This window comes from Colletotrichum scovillei (genome assembly GCF_011075155.1).
Source record: "Colletotrichum scovillei strain TJNH1 chromosome Unknown Contig00007, whole genome shotgun sequence".
NCBI lineage: Eukaryota > Fungi > Ascomycota > Sordariomycetes > Glomerellales > Glomerellaceae > Colletotrichum > Colletotrichum scovillei.
In genome coordinates, this window is record NW_023336265.1 from 670,637 (window position 1) to 692,335 (window position 21,699).

At 52.0% G+C, this 21,699-nt stretch overlaps 7 protein-coding genes across 7 annotated transcripts; 4 read left to right on the forward strand and 3 right to left on the reverse strand.

Moving 5' to 3' along the window:
* Positions 1–234: 234 nt before the first annotated feature.
* HER10_EVM0009674 (uncharacterized protein) lies at positions 235–1,168 on the reverse strand (the record flags this gene model as incomplete). The annotated part of the gene is made up of 2 exons (XM_035479154.1): positions 235–859; positions 921–1,168. 2 exons carry the CDS (start codon positions 1,166–1,168, stop codon positions 235–237), a joined length of 873 nt encoding a protein of 290 aa, XP_035331737.1.
* Positions 1,169–2,304: 1,136 nt separating this feature from the next.
* Positions 2,305–3,004, forward strand: HER10_EVM0005104 (uncharacterized protein; the record flags this gene model as incomplete). The annotated part of the gene is made up of 3 exons (XM_035474729.1): positions 2,305–2,436; positions 2,491–2,621; positions 2,686–3,004. The coding sequence occupies 3 exons, from the start codon at positions 2,305–2,307 to the stop codon at positions 3,002–3,004; spliced, it is 582 nt and encodes a 193-aa protein (XP_035331455.1).
* Positions 3,005–3,234: 230 nt separating this feature from the next.
* HER10_EVM0010598 (ferric reductase like transmembrane component) lies at positions 3,235–6,318 on the reverse strand. The gene has a single exon (XM_035480052.1). It carries the CDS (start codon positions 5,411–5,413, stop codon positions 3,437–3,439), a length of 1,977 nt encoding a protein of 658 aa, XP_035331806.1. The 5' UTR covers positions 5,414–6,318; the 3' UTR covers positions 3,235–3,436.
* Positions 6,319–7,386: 1,068 nt separating this feature from the next.
* On the forward strand, positions 7,387–8,905 carry HER10_EVM0010481 (ctr copper transporter). Its single transcript, XM_035479939.1, has 3 exons — positions 7,387–8,064; positions 8,120–8,150; positions 8,245–8,905. Exons 1-3 carry the CDS (start codon positions 8,020–8,022, stop codon positions 8,721–8,723), a joined length of 555 nt encoding a protein of 184 aa, XP_035331794.1. The 5' UTR covers positions 7,387–8,019; the 3' UTR covers positions 8,724–8,905.
* Positions 8,906–9,891: 986 nt separating this feature from the next.
* HER10_EVM0010761 (fungal specific transcription factor) lies at positions 9,892–14,251 on the reverse strand. The gene is made up of 3 exons (XM_035480210.1): positions 13,001–14,251; positions 12,682–12,706; positions 9,892–12,457 (listed from the first exon to the last, which is right to left on the reverse strand). The coding sequence occupies exons 1-3, from the start codon at positions 13,222–13,224 to the stop codon at positions 10,154–10,156; spliced, it is 2,553 nt and encodes an 850-aa protein (XP_035331817.1). The 5' UTR covers positions 13,225–14,251; the 3' UTR covers positions 9,892–10,153.
* A 1,692-nt stretch (positions 14,252–15,943) lies between these two features.
* On the forward strand, positions 15,944–17,935 carry HER10_EVM0012893 (mandelate racemase/muconate lactonizing enzyme domain-containing protein). The gene is made up of 4 exons (XM_035482272.1): positions 15,944–16,373; positions 16,447–16,595; positions 16,665–17,632; positions 17,691–17,935. Exons 1-4 carry the CDS (start codon positions 16,270–16,272, stop codon positions 17,730–17,732), a joined length of 1,263 nt encoding a protein of 420 aa, XP_035331956.1. The 5' UTR covers positions 15,944–16,269; the 3' UTR covers positions 17,733–17,935.
* Positions 17,936–18,485: 550 nt separating this feature from the next.
* HER10_EVM0000585 (short-chain dehydrogenase) lies at positions 18,486–21,255 on the forward strand. The gene has a single exon (XM_035470359.1). It carries the CDS (start codon positions 19,028–19,030, stop codon positions 19,838–19,840), a length of 813 nt encoding a protein of 270 aa, XP_035331156.1. The 5' UTR covers positions 18,486–19,027; the 3' UTR covers positions 19,841–21,255.
* Positions 21,256–21,699: the final 444 nt, after the last annotated feature.

Sequence of the window (21,699 nt, forward strand, 5' to 3'; positions counted from 1 at the left end):
AGGATTACGCTAGCAGCCGCTGGCAGTGGCACATCATTAAAATAGTGCGACAGCACAATCAAGATAACCGGTCTCTTTCTAATACATATTAAGCCCCCCCCCCCCTAACGGTATTACTGTTCGAATAGCAGTGACTGGAGTGTCCTTATTTAACCATGATCTCCTTCGGGGATCAGCGCTGACTAGAATGGGTGCCCAACTTCTGGTTCTTCCATACCGGAGTCCGAACACCTCTTACTGTCCTTCGGTCTTCTCTGGCTCTTGAGGAGCATCGTCTTGAACACAGCCTTGCTGATCAGAAAGACCGCCGTAAAAGCTTTCCCGGTAAGCGGCGTCCAAGTGACGTTGAAAGTTTGCTTCGACAAATGGCACTTCCGTCTTCTCATATTTGACGTCAGTGAGCGCCTTAATGGCCTCATCAGGTATCGAATCCCATCCGATAAGGGTACGCTCGTAGATTTTGTTCCCGTCGGCACCAGAGAAGGGTGCCATAGCGTTGTCGTGAACTTGCATCCTAGGGTGGGTAGGCATATCGACGCCAACATCGGAGGACTTGAAAGTGATATCGCCAGCGTTGGCAGTGCCCCATGCCAAGTGATCAGTCGTGAATGAAACTCCAACTGGCCAAGCCGAAGTAGTATCATCAACTTCGCATCCCCAACGGTTGATCCATACGACGATGCTGGCCCAGTAGTGGCGATGGCCGTTGTTATCACCCTTTGCCCAGCGGACCTTGGGGAAGTAGTAGCTATACATGATGCCAACCCGGCCTTGACTTACACCACGGCGGGCATACACTTGGCCACCTTGGCCATCACCACAGCCGCTTCTTCCACCGCCAGTTGGTCTCAGGCCAGCACTTCATAAGGGATTAGTGAATGCCATTAAAACACTAGCATCTAGCGACATGTGAGACTTACCCCAGGTTTCCACTGGCATCTACAGCAGGATAGGGGTCGCACCCTCCGGAGACATAGAGATCAGGGTTGAAACGCAGTTCCAACTGGCCCTCTAGTCCCGGAGATGCATTTTGAGAGAATGCGGTGACCTTATCGTGATCAATCCAAGGATGAATGCCTGCATCATCCCCACGAGGTAGTAAGGCGGACAAGACGCCGTCGGAGAGGAGAAGGCAGCCTAAGACGGGCCTGAGTATGTTGGACAACATTTTGCGGAAATTTTGGATTGTTGAAAGATGGTTGAAATCGCAAGTCAGTGCCTTAGGCGATAGGGTCTATACGTTTTGCAAAGAGGGCATCCTGAAATACTTAAGTACTTGCGTATTGTCATACTATGCAGTTGAGGGTATACTGATGCCTTTCGGACTGGCCTTTGACGAAACTTCGTCCTAGACTCGTTTCTCAAACCTTGTCTAGATTATAGAGCATCGTAGTATCCGTACTCAATTCATTTCTATTATTAACCTGACTCATGGGCAATTTCCTCGGACACAGCGGCCTCTGTCAACTGGGGTATCGTAAGTGCCCATGTATGCTTGTTCTCCATGGAGCGTCTCCTGACGGATGTTTTGACCCTTTGATAAAGGTATCCAATCTTCGAAAAGCATGTGCATCATCTACGCACTGGTTCGCCTACTCTCGCCGTCGACAAATATCGGATGCGGTGCTCTCGATGATTGAGTAATGAGTTGTGTGGGCCTATGGGGCTCGCAGTGCGGTGAAGGTTTTCATTGGTGGTGGGTCTCATTAACAGGTCAGTTTGCTGGGGTTGCTGGAGGCACAATGCCACCTGAACGTCTACTTTACAACCCACCTCCATAATTGATGATTTGCTTGTGCCAAGTCTAGGGGTTATCTTGTTTAATGATTACCAGCAAATTTGACTCGTGCAGTTCATGAAGATGCCTTGGCTGAACTTCTGAAGTGCCAACTCTCAGCGACAAAGCTTGAGCCATGAAGATGAAGAAATTGTCTGTCTCTTCTGCCTCATCAATTCTCGTCTATTGTCTAGGAAACGGCCAATAAGACTCGAGCGACTAGCCGTCAACGAGGCGGTTCTGGAAGCTAAAATAAAATAAATAAACTAGAATCAAAATTAGCCAGACGGTGATTTCCGCTTCTTCTAACTTGCGTTTCTGGGCGTTGCGAAAATAACTCCGGAGTGCGTCGCAGTCAACTCCGAGGGATACGACACTAGAACATTTAATACCTTGGAGGATAGCAATTGTGTGTCCATCGAATTCTACGCATCAGTGTTCAGTTCTGATTACTTGCCGTGGTTCTGAGCATTTTCTCGATTCCCTCTATTCTGTCTTGATCTTTTAGTCGGAGACATACGCCCATCATGATTCTTCTCAAGGTCTTTACGATGATCTGGGCTACGGCTATTACGTTGATGGACTGTGTTGACGCAGCTCCCATTGATTCTCGACAGTTTTATGCACGCATGACGATTGGATATCGGACTGTTAGCGCGGTATGTCACCCCATTAATTCATTGACAACGTGATCGAGACCTGATCATTCAAAGGAGCAAGCAAGGCAATACAATCGGGACGGCAGAATCAGCTTTGATGCAGCTAGAGCCTTGGGCAATCAAATCGGCGTCGGCGTGTACACTACACCGGGTCCGGGCCAGTGGCCTGGTAACCCCGGAGACTGGTTTGTTCCCTGATGCAAAGCACATTGCGTGCACTGCCAGATTTCACTAACAACCTTCTCGCAGGTATTGTCAGATAACAGCTCGCAAATCGACCATGAAGAAGATCGATAAACTGTGGATTCCAAGAGAATACTGGTGGAACATCGGCGGAATGTACGACTATGCCGAGTCGAACTTTCCGAGCATTGATCTCGACTACACAATGCGCCTCTCTTTAATCGCTGACTACGAGCATCTGACCCAGCTTCTGATCCCAACTTACTTGCTCTCTGGACATGGCTTGGACTTAAAGGTCACTTGTAAGGAGGATTGGAGAAGTTTGCCTGATACCACAGAGGTGGACTACTACTTCTGGCCCAAGGTCCATGGGACGCCACAGTAGGTTAGACTTAGTGTACTACTTCTGGCCTTCTATAGACTTCTCAAAGAAAGCATAGGCTCTTGTCGGCGTTGAGGAAGTGGCAGATATTTGGTCTTTTTCTTCTCTGCCTTTGCTGATCGCTCGGGCGGGCCTCGGTACTGATACACAGTATTTATGCATGGTATTAGTAGATACACGGTTTCAACAGACTTAATCGAATAGATATGTATATATCTATCATTCTAAAACTTGGCATTTTATAGAATCTACGACCTTTTCTAACTATTTTACTAGTATTTTAACGTGTAGTAGTATTATGATAAATGTTTATGTATTTGGGTAAAAGCTGGGAAACAGCCTATCTAGGGTATATAGTAACTCATAAGGCTTCAAATGCATTTCAAACCAAAATCAACAATAACCTCGGCCTCGTACTCGGCTTTTATGTTGTGATCATCGCTCCATACGCTCGTCATGGATGAGTGACACGTTATACCGCTCTTCGCCACTCCATACCTTGCCCACCGAGTTGCACTGGGCCACCGCCTGTCGCATGTCGGACATCAGTCCGCCAGGGCCACTTGCAAACACCGCCGTTCGCCCATCGACGGTGGCATCGACAAATTCTCGGACAACTGTTGCCAGTTCGGGATGGCGGCGGGTGTTGTTGACGCCTGACTGGTCTATCGCCCGAGCTGATACCTGCACTTGCTTCTCACCCGAACTATTGCCAGTATCAGACGAAGATTCCGACTCTGAGATGTCCCCGGTATCTCCGGAGCGAGAGGAGGCATTGCCGGAGTCGCGTGTGGCAAAGATACGAACCACCACCTTCGGGCCTTGCTCAGCTTCCAAAGCATCAAGCTCGGGTTGCACCCAAGCTACGTCGTTTGTATGTCTCACAACCCAGACTAATTCGAGCTTTCGAGATGCCCCAGAGTGCTTCTTCAGACTCATCAAAACAGGGAGAACGTAGGTGATACCGGTACCACCAGCAACGCACAGAATATTGACGTCCGAGGTGATATTTCTCAGAATTGGGTCGCCGTAAGGTCCAGTCAAGACAACGGGAGTAGTTGGGCCGGCGTTAGCCTTTTCAACAGGACCGGCAGCGAGCTTGCGTGCAGCAATCTGAGCAACCTTCTTCGTCTCACCACCCTTGGCGCGGAAAATGTAGGAATGTTTTGTTTTCCCGCTCACAGTAACAGGGGCGTTGAGGGGCGTGAAGGGATGTGATTGCCAGATGCTACTCTCGCTGAAGCACAAGTAGAAGTGCTGGCCAATCTTCCAGGCATCGTGGGGGTGACTGAAGTCGAGTCGGACAACGTCGCCATTCTCAGGATCGGGGAATACTGTCATAGCCGCCTGCGCAGCAGAGAAGCCCATGCCCTTGCCTTCAATGAAGTTGTGATGCATCAGCGCAGTTCTTACACCACGGGCGAAGCGGTCCATGAACCAGATGACAAGAGCTGGAATCATGAAACACTCCAGGTTCTTCCAGTGACCAATGCAAGCGCCAATGTATAACATGGCAAGCACGTAGTGCGACTTGCGAAAGAATTCGTAGCCGGTCAGACGAATGACCGGGGGCAAGCTGAGGATATATAGGGCCATGAGGAAGAACAAGGCGATGCAGCCCCATATCATGTAGAGCTGGGAGATCCATTCGTTGGCCACCGTGGGCTGAGGCTGATATAGACGGACCTCGATCACAAGCCAGCCGACGGTATGCAGACTGGACTGGACAACGATAATGTAGCCAACCCAGCGGTGAAGAAAGTTGAAGTTTTGATAGGGGATGCCGGTGAGAAGGGAGAGGATTGACTCTCGTGTCGAGAAGAGGACAGACAAAGGTGTAAGGGCGTAGGCAAGTGTTCCGATACGATCAGACCAGGGACCGAGACTGACTCTCGTATTGTAGACGCCTGGCATCTTCTTGACGGGGGTGATCCATGTGTTGTAGACGATACCAACAAAGGAGAAGATCAAGAGATAACCGGACAAAACGGCCAAGATCAGTACCTGCAGGCGGGTTGTTCTACCGAAGATGGGACGGACGCAGTCGGGGAGGAGGTATCGGTTGATTGCGGACGAGGCAGTCTGACGAAGGCGGTTGAGAAAGCTCTTGCTTGCTCTTGTATCCTCGAGGAGAGCAGCTCGAAGGACATCCTCCTCGGAGAGAGACGGCAATGACCGTCGACCAACGGCCCATAACAATAAGATGGCGCCAATAACCGCCCACAAAATACCAACGTATAGCATGCCCAAATCATGAGAGGCGTAGACAACATCCAGATAGGCGCAGGACCCGGCGTCGTTGGTACATGGAAGGGCCCGATCCACGTAGCCCCAGTGAGGCTCTATCGTAGTGGCATCGCTCAAGTTCTGGATGTGGCGGGCCGCCACTTGAGATTTGAGTTGAGAATCCATGGTGTTCTTGGAGGTGCTGTGAGAAGACCAGATGTGAGAGTCGACCGAGGGTCGGGTTGTATCTTTCGACAGCGCTCAGCGCCGTCTTGATACTTCGGTTTTCTGGAGGTAATCTACTTCGAAAGAGATGCGTGTGTGCATGTGGTTGAGATGGTGAATGTAATTATAAGTGCCGTTGAAGTGCCGGTCTCAGTACAACATCGAGGTCATGAGCTTCCCGGGAGCAAAGAATGCTAGATCTTGCGAGATGGACCGAGGATAATGTGAAGAACAACGTAAAAAGAAGTCGGCGGACTGTATGGTAGATGATGAGAGCAGATGTAGGTAAACGGCAGCCAGCGAGGCAGAGACTCTTAAGGGGAGGATGGTATGGCACGGAGGATGGAGTGTACCGGTAGTATCATCATTCGAGAAGAAGAAACGGGACCGGGCGGGATTTGAGAAGGTTTCCGGGACGTCTTTACGGCGGGTTATGGGGTTTGCGAAAGTGGCTAGTTAATCTAGGGGTCTTGGTAATGTTTCCGGGTTTGGAGCGGCTCCGCGATGTTTGGAGCCGGAAGGAGGGCAATGGGGCCACTGGTGTCACTCTTAAAGAGAACCCCCATATTGAAACCCGCTTATACAGTTGCTTTTTGAGCAAGTTTCTGTGTCATCAAGAATGGCTGCGCTGAGTCTGGCCAAGGCAACAATTACTCCCCGGTTCTGGAGAGCGATGGGAGGGGCTGGCCAGGTTGGAGATCTGCTTTTCGCAAAAGGAACCAGGGTTCTTGGTTTTGTTTCTAGAGCACATTAGCGGGGAATGAGCCGGAACTGTGAACGTCTGGAGACCTCATAGCGAAAGGGCTCTTTAGAAAGTGGCAGAATGGCCATGTGGACTAGGAGAATCGAGGGATCAAATGCTCAGTGAGGTAGTATTCTATGAACAAAATGGGCAACATAAGCCGGGTGAAAGTCAGCGATAGTGCCGTGAAGATGTTGTAAAACACGGAAACCATGATCGTGTGGTGGAAGAGGAGTGAGCAAGTTGAGCATCTTTGAGCAAGTTTCTGTTGGAAAGTGGACCCGAGCCGGGGTCTCGCGTGGGAACCGAACTACGAGATCCACCGTGGCGTGTGGGGCCGGGCTGCAGGAGCGGCGCGGCTCTCGGGACCGTCAAGGTTCTTCCTGCCATGTTTCCCCTCATCCCGAACTACCACCAGTCATCTCACCAACATCTCTTGATGCTGTGAAGGATCATCTCCAACTTGTCCAAGCCATTGCCTATTTTGGCGTCGAGTCGTTGTTCCCAGCAGGACGGACAAACCTCAATAAGGTATGTTCTAGGGCTGGCTCAGCAGGCTGAACGCTCACCCGAGATGATTTCAGCGGAACCTGAAAAACGGGAGACCCGCCCTTGGGTCGGGTGGCTTTTGCGATGACGGTCAAGTTGTCAACTGAACGCCGAAAGCGTTATGGACATAATGGGTAACACCCGAGATATCTTATTGTGCAACCCAAGAGAAAACTCAAACCATTTCACTCAAGATTCCCTTGAAGGGTTTGCGTTGATTGTTTTCAGCAAGTATCGTTGTCAAAGACATTGTATCGAGTCGCATATTGCAATGGCCTGTCGACTTTAATCTGACTTGATCCGGTGGCAAAAAGATTGGAGTCATTTTCGGAAAGACACATTCGCAGTCTGTTGCTATCCAGCAGCTTTAGGTAAGACCAGGTAGGTTGCTAATGATGTCCTTTCCCTCTCGGTTTCCCTTGGCAAACACTGAGGCCAGATTAGCGTGAGCAAGATAGAGGGTCTGCTGTCGTAATACGGATACACACCAACTATTCAAAGCCCAACCTTTCCATATCAACGTAACATCCTTTCGGTTGACTAAGCCAACATGAGTGGAACCCTTCGAATCGTCCACAGCGAAAACAGACGGTCCTAAAGTCCTTACTCAATCACCCCATGCTCGTGTCCCATGCCGACCCCTCTTGAAACTTGCGCAGCACCACCTTTGCCGTTGACTGACCAGGATCTGCCAGCCATATCTGCGCTAACCCATAAGTAGTGACATCCCCCTCCACATACCTTCTTTGCCCTCTATGTATTTGCGTTATGTTTGCCATTTCTCTCTCTTCTCCGGGTCCCTGTCACTTCTACAATCCTGCAATGCTCGGCCCGTGCTGACCCTGTACCTGTGGGACGTTCCTTCAACTCTCTCATATCCACCCAACACCGATCCAGCCTCCAGGCCTACTCCGGGTCTTGACCCCGTATAGATATCGAGCGATTCCGGCGCGAGCGGCCTGCGGGGTGTCTGCTGAAGTTCTTTCTACATACGTCTTCGAGCGCTCTACTTCACTCCAACGGTCTCAACCCGAACCAGTCCTCATTACCATTTGCATCGCATCTCTGCTCAATCGCCCTCGTCAACGAACCTCTCCATCGACCGCTTCAACAAATTGTATACCATTCCGTCCAATCGTACCTGCGACGCCTCACCTATATCGACTTTGCTACTTTGGATAGCTTCATTCAACGCCAGGCTTCCCTGCACTTGGTCGCTCAACCCTGTCTCTTCTCCCTTCGCATACAAGCTTCTGGCTTGCCAAATTAGCCCATTATGGACCACAGTTCGATGGCCAGCTCAACGGACTGCAAGATGTCGGTATGCTACTGTCCCCGGCCTCCGAGTACATGTGCTCATCTAACATAACGACTAGATGTTGTGGAACTGGTATACCATTGACGCATGTAAGTACAATGAGAGTATCTTCTCGAGGCACAGTGCAGCATTGTGCTGTAAGCCCACACATGCGGAAAACAAGCTAACGAGCCGATGCGATAGGTTTCCTCGCGTCTTCATGGCAGATCAAGAACGCCGGCATGTTCGCCGCTAGCTGCATCGGTGTCGGTCTGCTCACCGTCTGCCTCGAAGTATTCCGACGACTCGGAAAAGAATACGACGCCCTCATCCAGCGCCAATTCCAAGCCCGTGCCGCCGAATTACAGGCTCGTATACCCAAGGAGACGGACTGCTGCGAACCTCCCGCCGTTGTCGCTCCTCAGACGCTTGTCTTTCGTGCATCGCCGCTCCAGCAGCTTATCCGATCTGTAATTCACGCCGCGACTTTTGGATTGGCATACATCGTCATGCTGCTGGCCATGTACTACAATGGCTACCTCATCATTTCCATCATAATTGGCGCTGGCTTGGGCAAATTCCTTTGCGACTGGCTTGTTGTTCGTGTCACTCTAGAGGCTCTCGCACCAGCAGCTCCCAATAACATTGTTGGAATTGAGGAGCCAAGTGTCTGCTGCGGTTGAGAGGATGGTGACCCAGTTGAATTAGCATTCTGATTTTACAACGAGCGTTTGGAAAAGCGTCTTATGACGGGGCGTTGGTGGTGCAGTATGTCTGCTATTTGTCGCATGAGGTTCAATCTTCCTCGGTCTGGTAGCAATTTGCAAGGTGCCCAATCTTCGTGCACATAATGAATAAATACCCCTTGTCTCTTGTGTTCGCTCTTCTATTCGTTCTGCTACTTCTCGGTTCATCGTGGCAGACCATAAAGTTGCCTCTTCCTGCGGTTATGAATCTAGTCACTGCTCTCATATCCGGAACAAATCTTGGCAGAAGGCAAACCCCTTATCTAGTCCTTCAAAAGGCTGCATTGTTATGGTTTCGCAGATCTATTTGAAATGCTCCTTGCTGCCTGTCCGCAGCAGTGGTTCAGTGAGTCTGTATCTGTGATAATCGCCGACCACTGACTGACGATAGTTTCAACCTATCACACATTTGATATGGCCACATCGTAGACCCAAGCAGCTGCTACATCACCATTGTCATAGTCATACCATAGGCTATGCATGCCTCCGAGATCAACTCTAAGCTAGCGATCCGAAACAGCGAGCTTGATCACTGGGACCATTTCCATTGTGCTTAGAGAGTTTTCCCTATGGCCCATAGCAGTATGTACATACGGTGGTGGTCAGAGGGGTTAGCCAGATCATCAAGCTTGATGACGTCTCGCGTGTACTTCCGTTACATCGTGATCCTCACTTGTCTTTGGAAGAACATTTTTTGAGTGGTTATACCAATGCTTAAAGACAATGCACCAAAGAGTATCGTCATACTCCTCATTACTGTAGATTACCTGGATTCATATGGCGTTCGTTTTAGTTGCGGGCAATACTCTGCCATACGTCCTCTCACATATACAGGTTTATAGAAATGGATTGGATTCTACCATCATTCTCGGCACACACCTGAATAGCTGATTAGTCGCACAGCATTCAGCTGGGGTCGGTGTGTCCATGGCGGCTAGCGCTGCCTGCTACCTCATGCGAGAATGGTCCGCCGGGACGCGGCCTGCGATGCAGGACGTGGGTCAAACATGGACACAGAATAACGTTCAAAACTAGGTGGCAGTGCTCCAAGTCATCCTCTTTTTCTCATTATTGTCTTCTGAGACATCGTCCACAAGCCACTAACTCCTTGTTCATCCTTATCTTCCTCACTACCATGATAGCCCTAGTTTTCTTTTCCACTCACGCTCATCCTTCCGCGAAGTCCATCATGATCATACAAGCCTCCAAATGCCATTTCCAAACCAAAGTCCGCTAAGTCGAATGCAAACGTGGGAGATTTTGCTAAGCTCCTACGTGGATGATGCCCCCAATAAACCCGGTGAGGTAGCACCCACGCTCAGGACGCTATCCGCGAATGTCTCCTCGTCGTGGCACTACTACCCCGCTCATGAAAGAAATTTGGCACCCTCCTGCTTGAAGAGCCAATCGCTGTTGGCATCAACCATGAAATTCGTAATGTTGAACTCGTTGCCCGGGGCTGGTGGCGCATTGGATCCGCCATTTTCACTACTGGCATCCATGCCCGACGTGGTCCCGTTCTGCCCGTTACTGCCGCTCATGCCATGCTGAATCTCGTTGCCAGCGGGTAGACGTGGCACGTTGAAAAAGTCGAATACGTCCAGGTACTCGAGCTCATTTGGTGCTGGTGTTCTAGCTGGTGTGACGCTGGGAAGCCGACTGTGATTTGGCATACCGTTGGCACGGGGCTGACGGGATATCAAGAAGTCGAGGTCAAACGCTGTGCGACGCATGTCGGCTAGTATCTTGACTGAACTGGGCGTGACACCATCCCCTTGACGCTCACTGTCGCGATGTTCATCCAGAACACGTTGCAAGAGACCGCAGTATCGCGCAGCTACAGGCCAGTAGCGTCCCATTTCGCGTAGTGTCTCGACAAAGAATTGAATCTGAGGCGAGAGCTTGTGCTCGACGGTAGACCCATGGACGAGTAACAGACGCGAGGCTACCCACAAGGTAAATGCGAAGGGAGGGCCTAGCTTTGCCAAAAGACCGTTGTTGACGACGAATTCGCCCAGCGCAGCAATGTTCTCGACGGCCCCGTGACAGCGCTGCGAGGCACTGTATGAAGGGGTGAAAATTGGCGAACGAGTTGTCGGGTACGCCGCCGATGAATGCAGTCGGATCACAGCCGTGTGGTATGTTGCATGCAGCATCACCCAGCCGCAGTTCAGCGTCTTATTACCGGGCTGGAATAACTTGGCCATATTGCCATACTCCCCAGGAAGGCCGAACTTCCAGGATGTAAGCATGTTGTCGAGCTCCTTGTATCGCATCTGCCATTGCTCCACGTCGCTGAGAGCACTGATGTCGACAGGTTGTTTCAAGAATTTGTGAATCTTGGACAGTATTGCCAAGATCTCTATGTAATACGAGAAAGCACCGAGGTTCTCTGGCTTATTGATCTCGTATTCGGGATTCGTGTCCTCAGGATGGTCCTGGGTCCTGAACCATCGAGTTTCGACTTTTTGATTCTTGATCCATAGATCATCTCGGCACGGTAGGGTCCGGTCGACTTCCTTGTCATCCAGAGCAAATTCGAAGGCAGTGGCTAGAGTAGCATACCGATCGAGAAGGTAAATCATCCAAAAGAGCCGCCGCCTAGATTCCTCCTCGATGAAGTCCTTGGGTTCTGGTAAAATCATGGCCCTCAGTGTATAAATGGAGGTAAAATTTGGCGAGACTGAAAAGGAAGTGCTCTCAACGGCCAGCCCAAGCTGAACAACCGACCTAGTGATTAGAGCCATAATGTTCCAACCAGGGGGGCCATTGCTGCTGCCGACGAGATCCAGAGCAAGGATTACTAAGGCTTGAAGGGCCTTAACCGAGGAATTCTCCATGCCATACAGCAAGACCCTCTGCTTCGATATGGAATGGTAATGCTGCCGACTTTCCTCGGTCAGTCTTGAGTCAGTAGAGTATCGGAGTGTTGTGGCAACAATGGCATGAAGCAGAATACGATCTGTCTCTTCGAGTGTGGATGGGCCAAACAAAGAATCCAGGGTCGTCTTCCGATGAAGAATAGGACACCAGGTGTTGATGTGCTTGAAGTAAAGATCGACGAGGGCATAAAGCAGGTCGTAGGGCGGTAGCTCCTGGTCAGGTGCCGTTGACGTCTGACTTTGTGCCATGGCAACATCTGGAGAGTGTAATTGCGTTTGATTTGTGCCGTAATATTCCTGTGCCGCACTGCTAGGGTGTGACATGGCAGTGATATGGCTTGGGGGTGCAGCCATGCTGGTCATGGGCATTTGACCTTGAAACTCGTGCATGGATGGGGTGGGAGGCGGCATTCCGAACTCCATAGATTGTGAAGTTGAGGGGTAAGATGATGGTTTCTGAAGGAAGAGAGCCGTTTCCGCCTGCGGCGTTCGATGGGATTCAGATGGCCTAAACAAGGCATTGGTCTCTCGTGGTGTGCCATGATCACTCGGCAGACTTGGGTTGCTATTCCGAATGCTTGGGGCTACGCCGTGGTGGTGATTGGATGTCAGAGTCGCCTGGAGAATCTCGGAGTGAGTTCTGAGTATCTCCTCGAGCTTGTCTAATCGCTGCTCTAGCTCGCGGCCGTAGCCAGCACGGAGGCCGGGCTTCTTGCGCTCCTTGTACTCACACAAGGCTCCATTGCGGCTGCACCAGCCGCAGGAGGGCTGTCCTCGGTCACATTTCACCTACTCAGTCGAGGCGAGTCAGCCACAGATTCCAGGTTTAGAGCTAAGCAGGTCATCTGAGGCGTAAGAGGAGAAGAACAAAGAGGATGTCCCTGAGAGTAGTTCGTGACTTCTCGGCTTGTGAACGAGTTGCGCATGACACAATGATAGGGTATTACGGGAAATTGAGATGCAGTTAGAAAGGAAGAGAAAGAGACGGAAAAAGAAAAGGGATTTGGTATAACCTTTCTCTGCTTGCATAGCTCGCATCTTGGAGTTGGATTGTTAGCTTCAGGGTTCTGCTCGGAAGGCACGGGTTCAGGCGATGGTGGTTCGAGGGACATGGGGGCAAAGCCCAAAGAGGGCAACTAAAGACAAGAAACTGGGCAAAGGGGAGGTAGAGAGGCAGGTGGGCGAGTAAGTGGATAGAGGGAGCAAGGCACCCAAGCAGCCGGATTTGATACGAGTTGAGATGAGTGAGGCGTGATAGGGTTGAGTGAGAGTGAGCGGCATGGCATGGGGTGAGAGGTAAGGTGAGGTGAGCTAGGACGGGGAACGACATACGAGACAGATATGGGTCTCTTGCGCTTCCCAAGGCGGGTGACATCCTGATCGTCTTGGTCAAGATCATTTTCGTCTCCGCTTTGCAGCTGGTTGCCTTCGTCAGAGTCCTGGTCCTGGCTATGAGTCTGATTTTGGTCATGGCTCTGGCTACGGTTGTGCTGAATCGATTTGATGTTAGCTGCAGGCGGTGACCGGCTGCTGAGGGAGTGGCCGTTGTGCTGCATCCTCGGTGTGGCAGTCTCCGAGCAATGGCTGGCGGAAGGGTAAAACAAGGCCGAGAGATGTGTATCTGAAGAGCAAGTGTGACGCAGGCACGGAGCCGAATGGTTGGGTAAGGCGGGCGCGCACACACACACACACGGATAGAAGGCGAACGCGTAGGCGTGCGTATGAGTTGGAGTCGCAGGCGTTTGTGCGAGATTCCAACGCGCGGATTCGGGAGAAGCTTGGGAATCTCGGGTTAATGTTGAGCAGAGGGTGGGAGAAAAAAAAAGGGCACCGGAGGCTGGGGTCGGGAAAGAAGAGGCTCGGGGTATTTTTTTTGTGTTTTTTTTTCTGTCCCACACGTGCCACACCCCAATGAGAGTCCAGACTGTTGGACAGACACCAAGAAGGACTGCACGAGACAAAGAACGACAAGGAAGGGGGCGGGGAAGCAAGTTCGGGGGAGGGGAAGGAAGCGGAGGTAGAGAGGATAAGCTGGAAATACGTGACTGGGATGGGATTTAATTGGACTGGAAGAGATGGGGAAAGAGGGATGGGCCTGACGAGCTGAGCATACTGTCCCAATGGGCTAAAGGAATACCTTACCTTACCGTGCTTACCCAAGGTGCGTGTAGACTTATAAAGTCTTGGCTACCCTGGACAGATAAATGGATACTACCTAGGTGCTGCCTCGCAACTGGAAAGCTCAATGTAGAACACGGAGTTTGGTACCTAGTAGTCGTTTTTGTCTTTGGTCTGCTTTCGTCTTGGTTTCTGTACGCGTGGGCTGCGGGAACAGAGCACAACAACAAGCACGTTCGTAGGTACTTGGTATCACCCGGGAATGATACCTTAGAAGGGCCCAGGAACGTCAGGCGACGCGATTCCGTGCTAGAGTGTCCTTGTGAGAGAGCGTTCGCCCTTTACAGCTCAGCAAATTGACGATCACTAAAATATCAGGCGCGAGAGAAGATCAGAAAGAACGCGGGGTGAAGCGACAGGCAGAGAGCGAATGTTGCCGGCGTTTGGCGGCGGCCGAATCGAAAATGGATTGTGTGGGGAAGAAGAAGGAAGCAGGCACGCACGCACCGGTGCCCGCACCACTGCCCGCACGAGGGCGAGGAAAATGCGGAGAAATCGCTGACAGATTGGCACCTTCCGAGGCTCAACGAGGTGCCCCGTCCTTGGGACCCTTTCATCCAATGAATCCCTTGGGGCTGGAAAGTGCGGGATGGATTAGCCTCTTTCATTGGATAAGGTATCCCGCACCCAGCCACATGCACACTCCAAAGTGTGGAGGTGGCTGTGGTCCCAGACATCGGTACGTACATTGGATAATGTGAGATGGTCACCGTGGCGCGCCGCAGAAGAAATTTTGTCAATGTGACTACCTACCACAGACGAACAAATAAACAACACTCAGTCTTATGTTCTGTACTGCCTCGGATTCCATCCATACAGTATCAGTCATGTCAGGTTCACTATCCTGCGTCAGTGAACAGCCCCTTCAGTTATCATTCATCTTCCAGGTGCCACGCTCTCTCTGCTCACTACTCGATTATGTTGGCTCTCACTGTTGGCCTACCTCCGACCTTAGGTAAGGTGCCTTATGTAACGTGCCTCGGAGGAAGATATCTTGAGAGGAACAAAGCAAGATGGAATGAGACAGAGGAATTTGGACTAGAAAGCGTGCGATGCCTCGGACCAGCAAGAGTAGGACCCACATCGGGCAATTCGGTGCAGTCCTCGGGCAAAGATATCCCACGTCTCCGAAGTCGCCCGTGACCAGCGGTGGGTACTTGGAAAGAGGAACCGCGTGCAGTTCGATACTGTTGGGATACAGCTTGACCGAGTCACGAACTTCACCACCGTACAACCTAGGTACCGACAAAATAGAGACGACAGAGGGAAAATTAAACATTCAAGAGTCAAGATAGCCATCATGGCATTGTTTGCGTACCGACCTTCTATTGGACCATACGCTTGCTAGCCCATGGTACAAGGTAATGTGCCACAAGCCTTCGCAGCTACGGCCTCTCCCGTCCCGAGCAACCGGGATTGGGCGCTTCACCACCGCCTCAAAAGTCAATTACTGAGTACCTATGTTTGTGCGGATACACTCAACTATGGGACTGGATTGGCCTGCTCGTTGCCCGTAGTCGAGAGAGATACTCCCCCCGTGCCCCCACGGTAATCTTGTCCATCATCATGCGCCCTCTCACACAACCAACACACACACCCTCAACTCATTGACGACTCAATGACTGCAGCAATGCTTGCAGCAGACACTTGGCCTAGCCAGTCCAACGCCCAGAATTGTCCGATTGGCCCTGTGCCCTCGTGTCATCGGTTCTGGCTGGAGACTAAGCGAGAAGCCATTGTTGAGTTGAGATGTAATCTACGCACGATTTTCCCTCTTGGTGCTGTGTGTGTATGAAGCATTGATCATCGTAGCTGGTGCACAATAAACGTGCCCAAGTGCCCATCCACTGTTTCATGGCCCTCGAACACCCGTATAGTTTCGTCTCACGGTGTTTCTTACTTCGCCTTGAACTATTCACAACTCTGAAAGCCTCAGGGAAAAGCCATGTCAATGACACCCGACATCCGAGGCCGGCAGATGGGGATTGGATGAGGGGGAGGGGTCCTTTCCCGTAACCCACTGCCTTGCCCCTGTTTCCGCCTGTCGGTGCATCTGCTGCCGATCTCCAAAACCTTCCCGTCCACCACCGTCCACCACAATGGCACAAATCAGTCTGGCTCCGAGCCGACTCGTGTCGAATCTGCTGTGTCTAGACCCCACTAACGTGGACTTTCGTCCGATTCGGTCGCCATGGCTCCTCTGCTCCTGTCCTGTTCACTGCGCTCACATGTCTTGGAATCCTGGCGACAAGTAGTCTTCCGTCCCTCTTAAAAGACGCCCACGAACCCAATCCCCCTCCGTTCCCCCTCACTTGCTCTCTCCATCATCATACCGTGTCTCACCTGCGCATTCTCAAAGGTCCCCTCTTTCCTCCCCTCCCTTGCTCACTACACTGGCAGACGCGGATTCTGGAGGCAACACAATGGCGTCCGTGAGATCTTTCCCCTCCATCAAGGAGATTCGGACGTTTGTCATTGGCGGCGTTGGTTCCGGCGGTGATTACCACAATGTCAAGGGTGGCCACTGGTACGTTTGTAGTGCTGCTCTGAATGAGTCTCGTCACACATAGAACGGCATGAGTTAACAACGCAATAAACAGGCTGATTGACAGCCCCATTTCCACTCCCTGTTCGCGATGGGAGCAGTACCGTAACTCAAGAACTAGCTGGGGCATCAACGTCCTGGGCTCATTCCTCATCGAGATCGAAGCGACAGACGGCACTGTCGGCATTGCTACTGGCTTTGGAGGTGCGTAGTCTCGAACATAATACGAGAGAATATGGCCGAGGAAGACTTTGCTGACCAAATCCCGCGCAGGTCCTCCGGCGTGTTGGCTCGTCCACCAGCACTTTGAGCGTTTCCTCATCGGCGCTGATCCCCGAAACACAAACTTGCTCTTTGAGCAGATGTACAGAGGCTCCATGTTCTATGGCCGAAAGGGTCTTCCTCTTGCCGTCATCTCTGTCATCGATCTCGCCATCTGGGATTTGCTTGGCAAGTTGAGAAATGAGCCTGTATACAGGCTTATTGGTGGTGCCACCAAGGAGCGCCTGGACTTCTACTGCACTGGCCCCGAACCGTCGGCGGCCAAGACGATGGGCTTCTGGGGCGGCAAGGTCCCTCTTCCGTACTGCCCAGAGGACGGCCACGCCGGCCTGAAGAAGAACGTCGAGTTCCTCCGCAAGCACCGCGAAAGCGTTGGACCCGATTTCCCCATCATGGTGGACTGCTACATGAGTCTCAATGTGCCTTACACAATCGAGATTGTCAAGGCCTGTGAGGACCTCAACATCAACTGGTGGGAGGAGTGTCTGTCGCCCGATGACACGGACGGCTTCGAGCAGATTAAGCGCGCGCACCCCACCATCAAGTTCACCACTGGCGAGCACGAGTACTCTCGATTCGGATTCCGCAAGCTCATTGAGGGACGCAACTTGGATATTATCCAGCCCGACGTCATGTGGCTCGGTGGCCTCACGGAACTGCTCAAGGTCTCTGCCATGGCCTCAGCATACGACATCCCTGTCGTGCCTCACGCCAGTGGCCCTTACAGCTACCACTTTGTCATTTCGCAGCCGAACACGCCCTTCCAGGAGTACCTCGCCAACTCGCCCGACGGCAAGAGCGTTCTGCCCGTTTTCGGAGACCTGTTCCTCGACGAGCCCATCCCGACAAAGGGCTTCCTGACGACGGCCGATCTTGACAAGCCCGGCTTCGGTCTGACGCTCAACCCCGCCGTCAGGTCAAAACTGATCTCGGGCAAGGCCCTGTTGAATGCTAGCCCCGTAAGTGGACAGAAAGTCGCAAATCATTGTGTTATCAGATGTGCTAACAACTGCGTAGGAGAGGCCCCTCAAGTCAGTGGAGGAGACGGAGGCGAAATAAACAGCAACTTTATGCATGATGTTGCGGCCAGATTTAAAGGCCTGTGACATCGTCGAAGTAAAATAGCATGTCACTTGCACGGCTATTGGAAATACTTAGACCGGGGCGGTTGGGTTCAACTATGTAGCGGTGTTGAACATGACTTATTGGCGCAATGTACATGGCGAATTAGCTGGTATGCTTAGCTACTACGTAAAATAGATTTATGACAACGTTTACAGCAGCTACATGGAATGTTTGGTGACCATCACGAACTGGACTCGTTGTCTTTGTAACCAAGGCTTAGGATGCCATAGCATTATCATTGATCACCTGACGGCGGCAGAGAAACCCTCGGGATTACTCGTACTATGCATCAGAATCAAAGGCTTCGACTTGATCTGTGGCGATGGATTTGATCCTCGCGGAGCCGTGCGCGACATACGCGGAGGGTGGGGGTTCCATGTTTAGCTTGACCTACAATTCCCATCCTCAATGTGTATCATTAGAACAAAGTAACCAGTCGGAGGGCAGTGAGGGCGGAGTGACGGGATTGCGAACACCACAGAGGAAACATTGTCCATGGCAAGAGCATGAAGCATCTCAGGTGGGATGGATACGCAATATGGTCAACATGGTGGTTGGTGGGGTGAGGCTCGCTATAATTGTGACCGAGAGTGCGGGGTGGGAAGTGGGATGCCCACAAGTCATGGGGAATTCCGAATAAAAAGGGTACGGAGTACCGACGCGTGCCACGGTCCCACGCAGGTCATGGAAGGGGTCTGTCATCGGTAGCTGCCCCGGGGTCACGAATGAACACGTACAAGCAGCCTTCCTTACCTAAGGTCCCCCGACTCTCACCCCCCGAGTAAGTAGGTATCGTGGGACTCGGAAGGCACCTGCAGCGGGCGGCAGTCGTGGCTCGGTCATCGGGTCTCACTTGAGCCGCCCTCGCTGCACAATAACCCCCCCTTCCGTCCTCACAGCCTGTCCCGCCTCCTCCGCACCAACCAGAATTCCTTCGGGCATGTATCGTCAACTACAAATATAGACTTGCCAACCACCCGTCCTCACGCACGAGCACAAGCGAAGCCTACCACGGATTTACAGACGAACACGATCACTCGCTAATCGGTTGCCATCTATCGCCAATCGTCCACCATTTGATCCTTTCTTTGGCTGATCCAAATACCAGGATCTGATTCGACGCCGTGCCGTCCAAGACAACCCCGCACACGACCTCATTTCGACATCCTATATATCGACGACAGCCTTCCTTTTCAATAAAGCTTGCTATTTTTTTCACATAGTGCACCATGGCCCCGACGAACTTGCTTGCTGGCAAGACTGCCATCATCACGGGCGGCACCACTGGCATTGGAAAGGCTATTGCGTTGGAATACATAAAGCAGGGTGCCAACGTTGTCGTAAACCATTTGGGTCTTGAAAAGGACCAACCCCACCTTGATGCTCTCGTTGCCGACGCCGCTGCTGCAAAGCAAGAGAACCCCAACGCGGGTCGTCTGGCCGATATAATTGGCGATGTTCGCGAGCCCGAGACGGCAGCAAAGTTGGTAGCGCGTGCCGTCGAGCATTCCGGCAACGCCCGTCTAGACATTTGCGTCTCCAATGCTGGCATCTGCACGTTCGCCGAGTTTCTCGAGCTGACTCCGGACCTGTTCACCAAGACAGTCCGTACCAACCTCGACGGCGCCTTCTATGTCGTACAAGCAGCCGCTCGCCAAATGAGCCAGCAATCGCCCGCCGGTGGTAGCATTATTGGCATCTCGTCCATCTCCGCCCTCGTCGGTGGCGGCCAGCAGACCCATTACACCCCAACCAAGGCCGGTGTACTCAGCCTCATGCAGAGCACTGCCGTTGCCCTAGGAAAGTACAATATTCGCTGCAATGCTCTGCTCCCCGGTACGATCAAGACACAGCTCAACGAGGAGGACCTGGCCGACGATGCTAAGCGAGCCTACACGGAGGGCCGCATTCCTCTGGGCCGCACCGGCGTGCCGTCCGATCTCGCCGGGCCCGCCGTCTTCCTAGCCTGCGAATACCTCAGTGGTTATGTGACTGGCGCGCAGTTGCTGGTCGACGGCGGCCTCTTTGTTAATCTTCAATAAAGCGCTCTCAGCCTATCACGCTCGGTTTTGCTATGTTTAGTTTAAAGTGCTTTGGTATCGGGGTATCCCGCCTATTGGCCGAGTAGCAGATAGAATGCTGGCCCATGGAGGATTCAAAAGTACGACGGGATGAGGGATTTATGGGAGCACGGAGGGGAAAAGAAAAAGACACAGTTGCAAAGACCGCCTAATTTTCCAACCGGCGCGTTCAAGCACCGTAGGATGAAACAAAAGTCCAAGGATTGAGGAATGTATGATTGATTATTAGCAAGTGAGCGGTATTCCTTGAATCCACTTGCGTGCTCATGTTGGCCAGTCACGCCAATCCGTTGATTTCCTTATCCTCTTATTACTGGGCAAGGATCAGGCCTCCGTATGCAAGCCAATGCCCCCTTCTGCCCATCCCTCATACTTGTCGTTTGTCTGCTTTTTGTTTGAACGAAATGTGGTTCCGGTCTCCAATTTCGCCGTCTTTGATGGTTTTCCAACTGTCCAAGCGAGGGCAACGGACGAATAAGACGGCCTTGATAGGTGCACTCGACTGGCTGAACGAGTGACGGACTCCATCCCTACATACATACAGAATGGATACGGACAGGGGCAGGGGTGTCTGCATGGAGTCTGGTCAACGGTGACGGCATCACAATGCGACTGACGAGTAGCGTGTATGGCGGCAGCGGGACGCGACAGTAATAGCGCCGGGCTGAAGCCTGGTTTACGCTTGATTGATCGTGGGTGGGCGTTCTCCTCCGGCTCGGCAACGCTGGATGATGGCGTCGTTGTGCAGCAAGGGGAAAGAAAAAAAAATGGTGACGGGAGGCCGGCGGCAAAGGAAGCAGAGGCCCGCGACGGGAAATGGGCATTCACCGGTACAACCGCAAATCTCGGGAGTGTTCGGTGAAGCGTGTAATACGGCAGGACGGGTATCGAGTTGTTGAGCAACTGCTCTTATAGTACATTATTATCTCGAACCCTCTTCATGCTACGAATACACCAAGATTCACGTCTCTTCACTATATACACTGCCCGTGTCCATGCCATACCCAATTCTCCGCTCGAGGAACGTCGAGATCAACCGTCGGTCACAGAATAATGAAACCCCCGGACTTGTTTTGAGGAACAGGCCACAAAATACACATGTTGTGAGCGGGTACGGCATAAGTGGATGGTCTGGAGATGCGTGGTTTCTTTGGTATCAATGTTCTGGACCTGGTGATGTTTTGTGGCCCTGTTCACGCAACTACCCTGAATACAGTCGTACTCAGTCTGGACTCTGCGCACATAGTGTGTTCGTACTTTGAGATGGAGAAGGGAAAGATGGACGTCATTCGCCGAGTCATGAACCAACCTAGAATAGTATCTAAGCGCTCTTTCGGGGCGATGACACAAGTGATGAGCGTCGAAGTGGCCTTTTTGAAGCTGAAGAGAAAAGTCAGCAACAGAAGAGTTTTTTTTTCTCCCCCCCCCGCCTTCGTCTTCGCCTTTCCGCGATTACTTTTCCTCTCTTTTCTTTCAATGTCCCAATTAGTAAATGATGGTGAGACAAGCGCAAACATGCAGGACCGGTGTCGAACGGCCAAGGGACCGAGGGGTTTCCGGACCCGATGCCGCTGGATGCCCGGTTCTTTGCCATAAGGGGGGGGGGGGGTACTGGAAGGGCTCTATTACCTAAGCCGTTGGAAGAGGCGACTGCCACTTCGGGCCGTCTAGCGGAGCCTCTCGCCATGATGACGACCAATAAGATGTAGCCATCCGAGCCACGGGCGTTCTCATCGCAATCCTTGCCGTCGCGACCCCGGGACCCACTTGTGGTGACGTCACTACGGGGTCTCCGTAGCCCGCTTTATGGAACCCGCTGG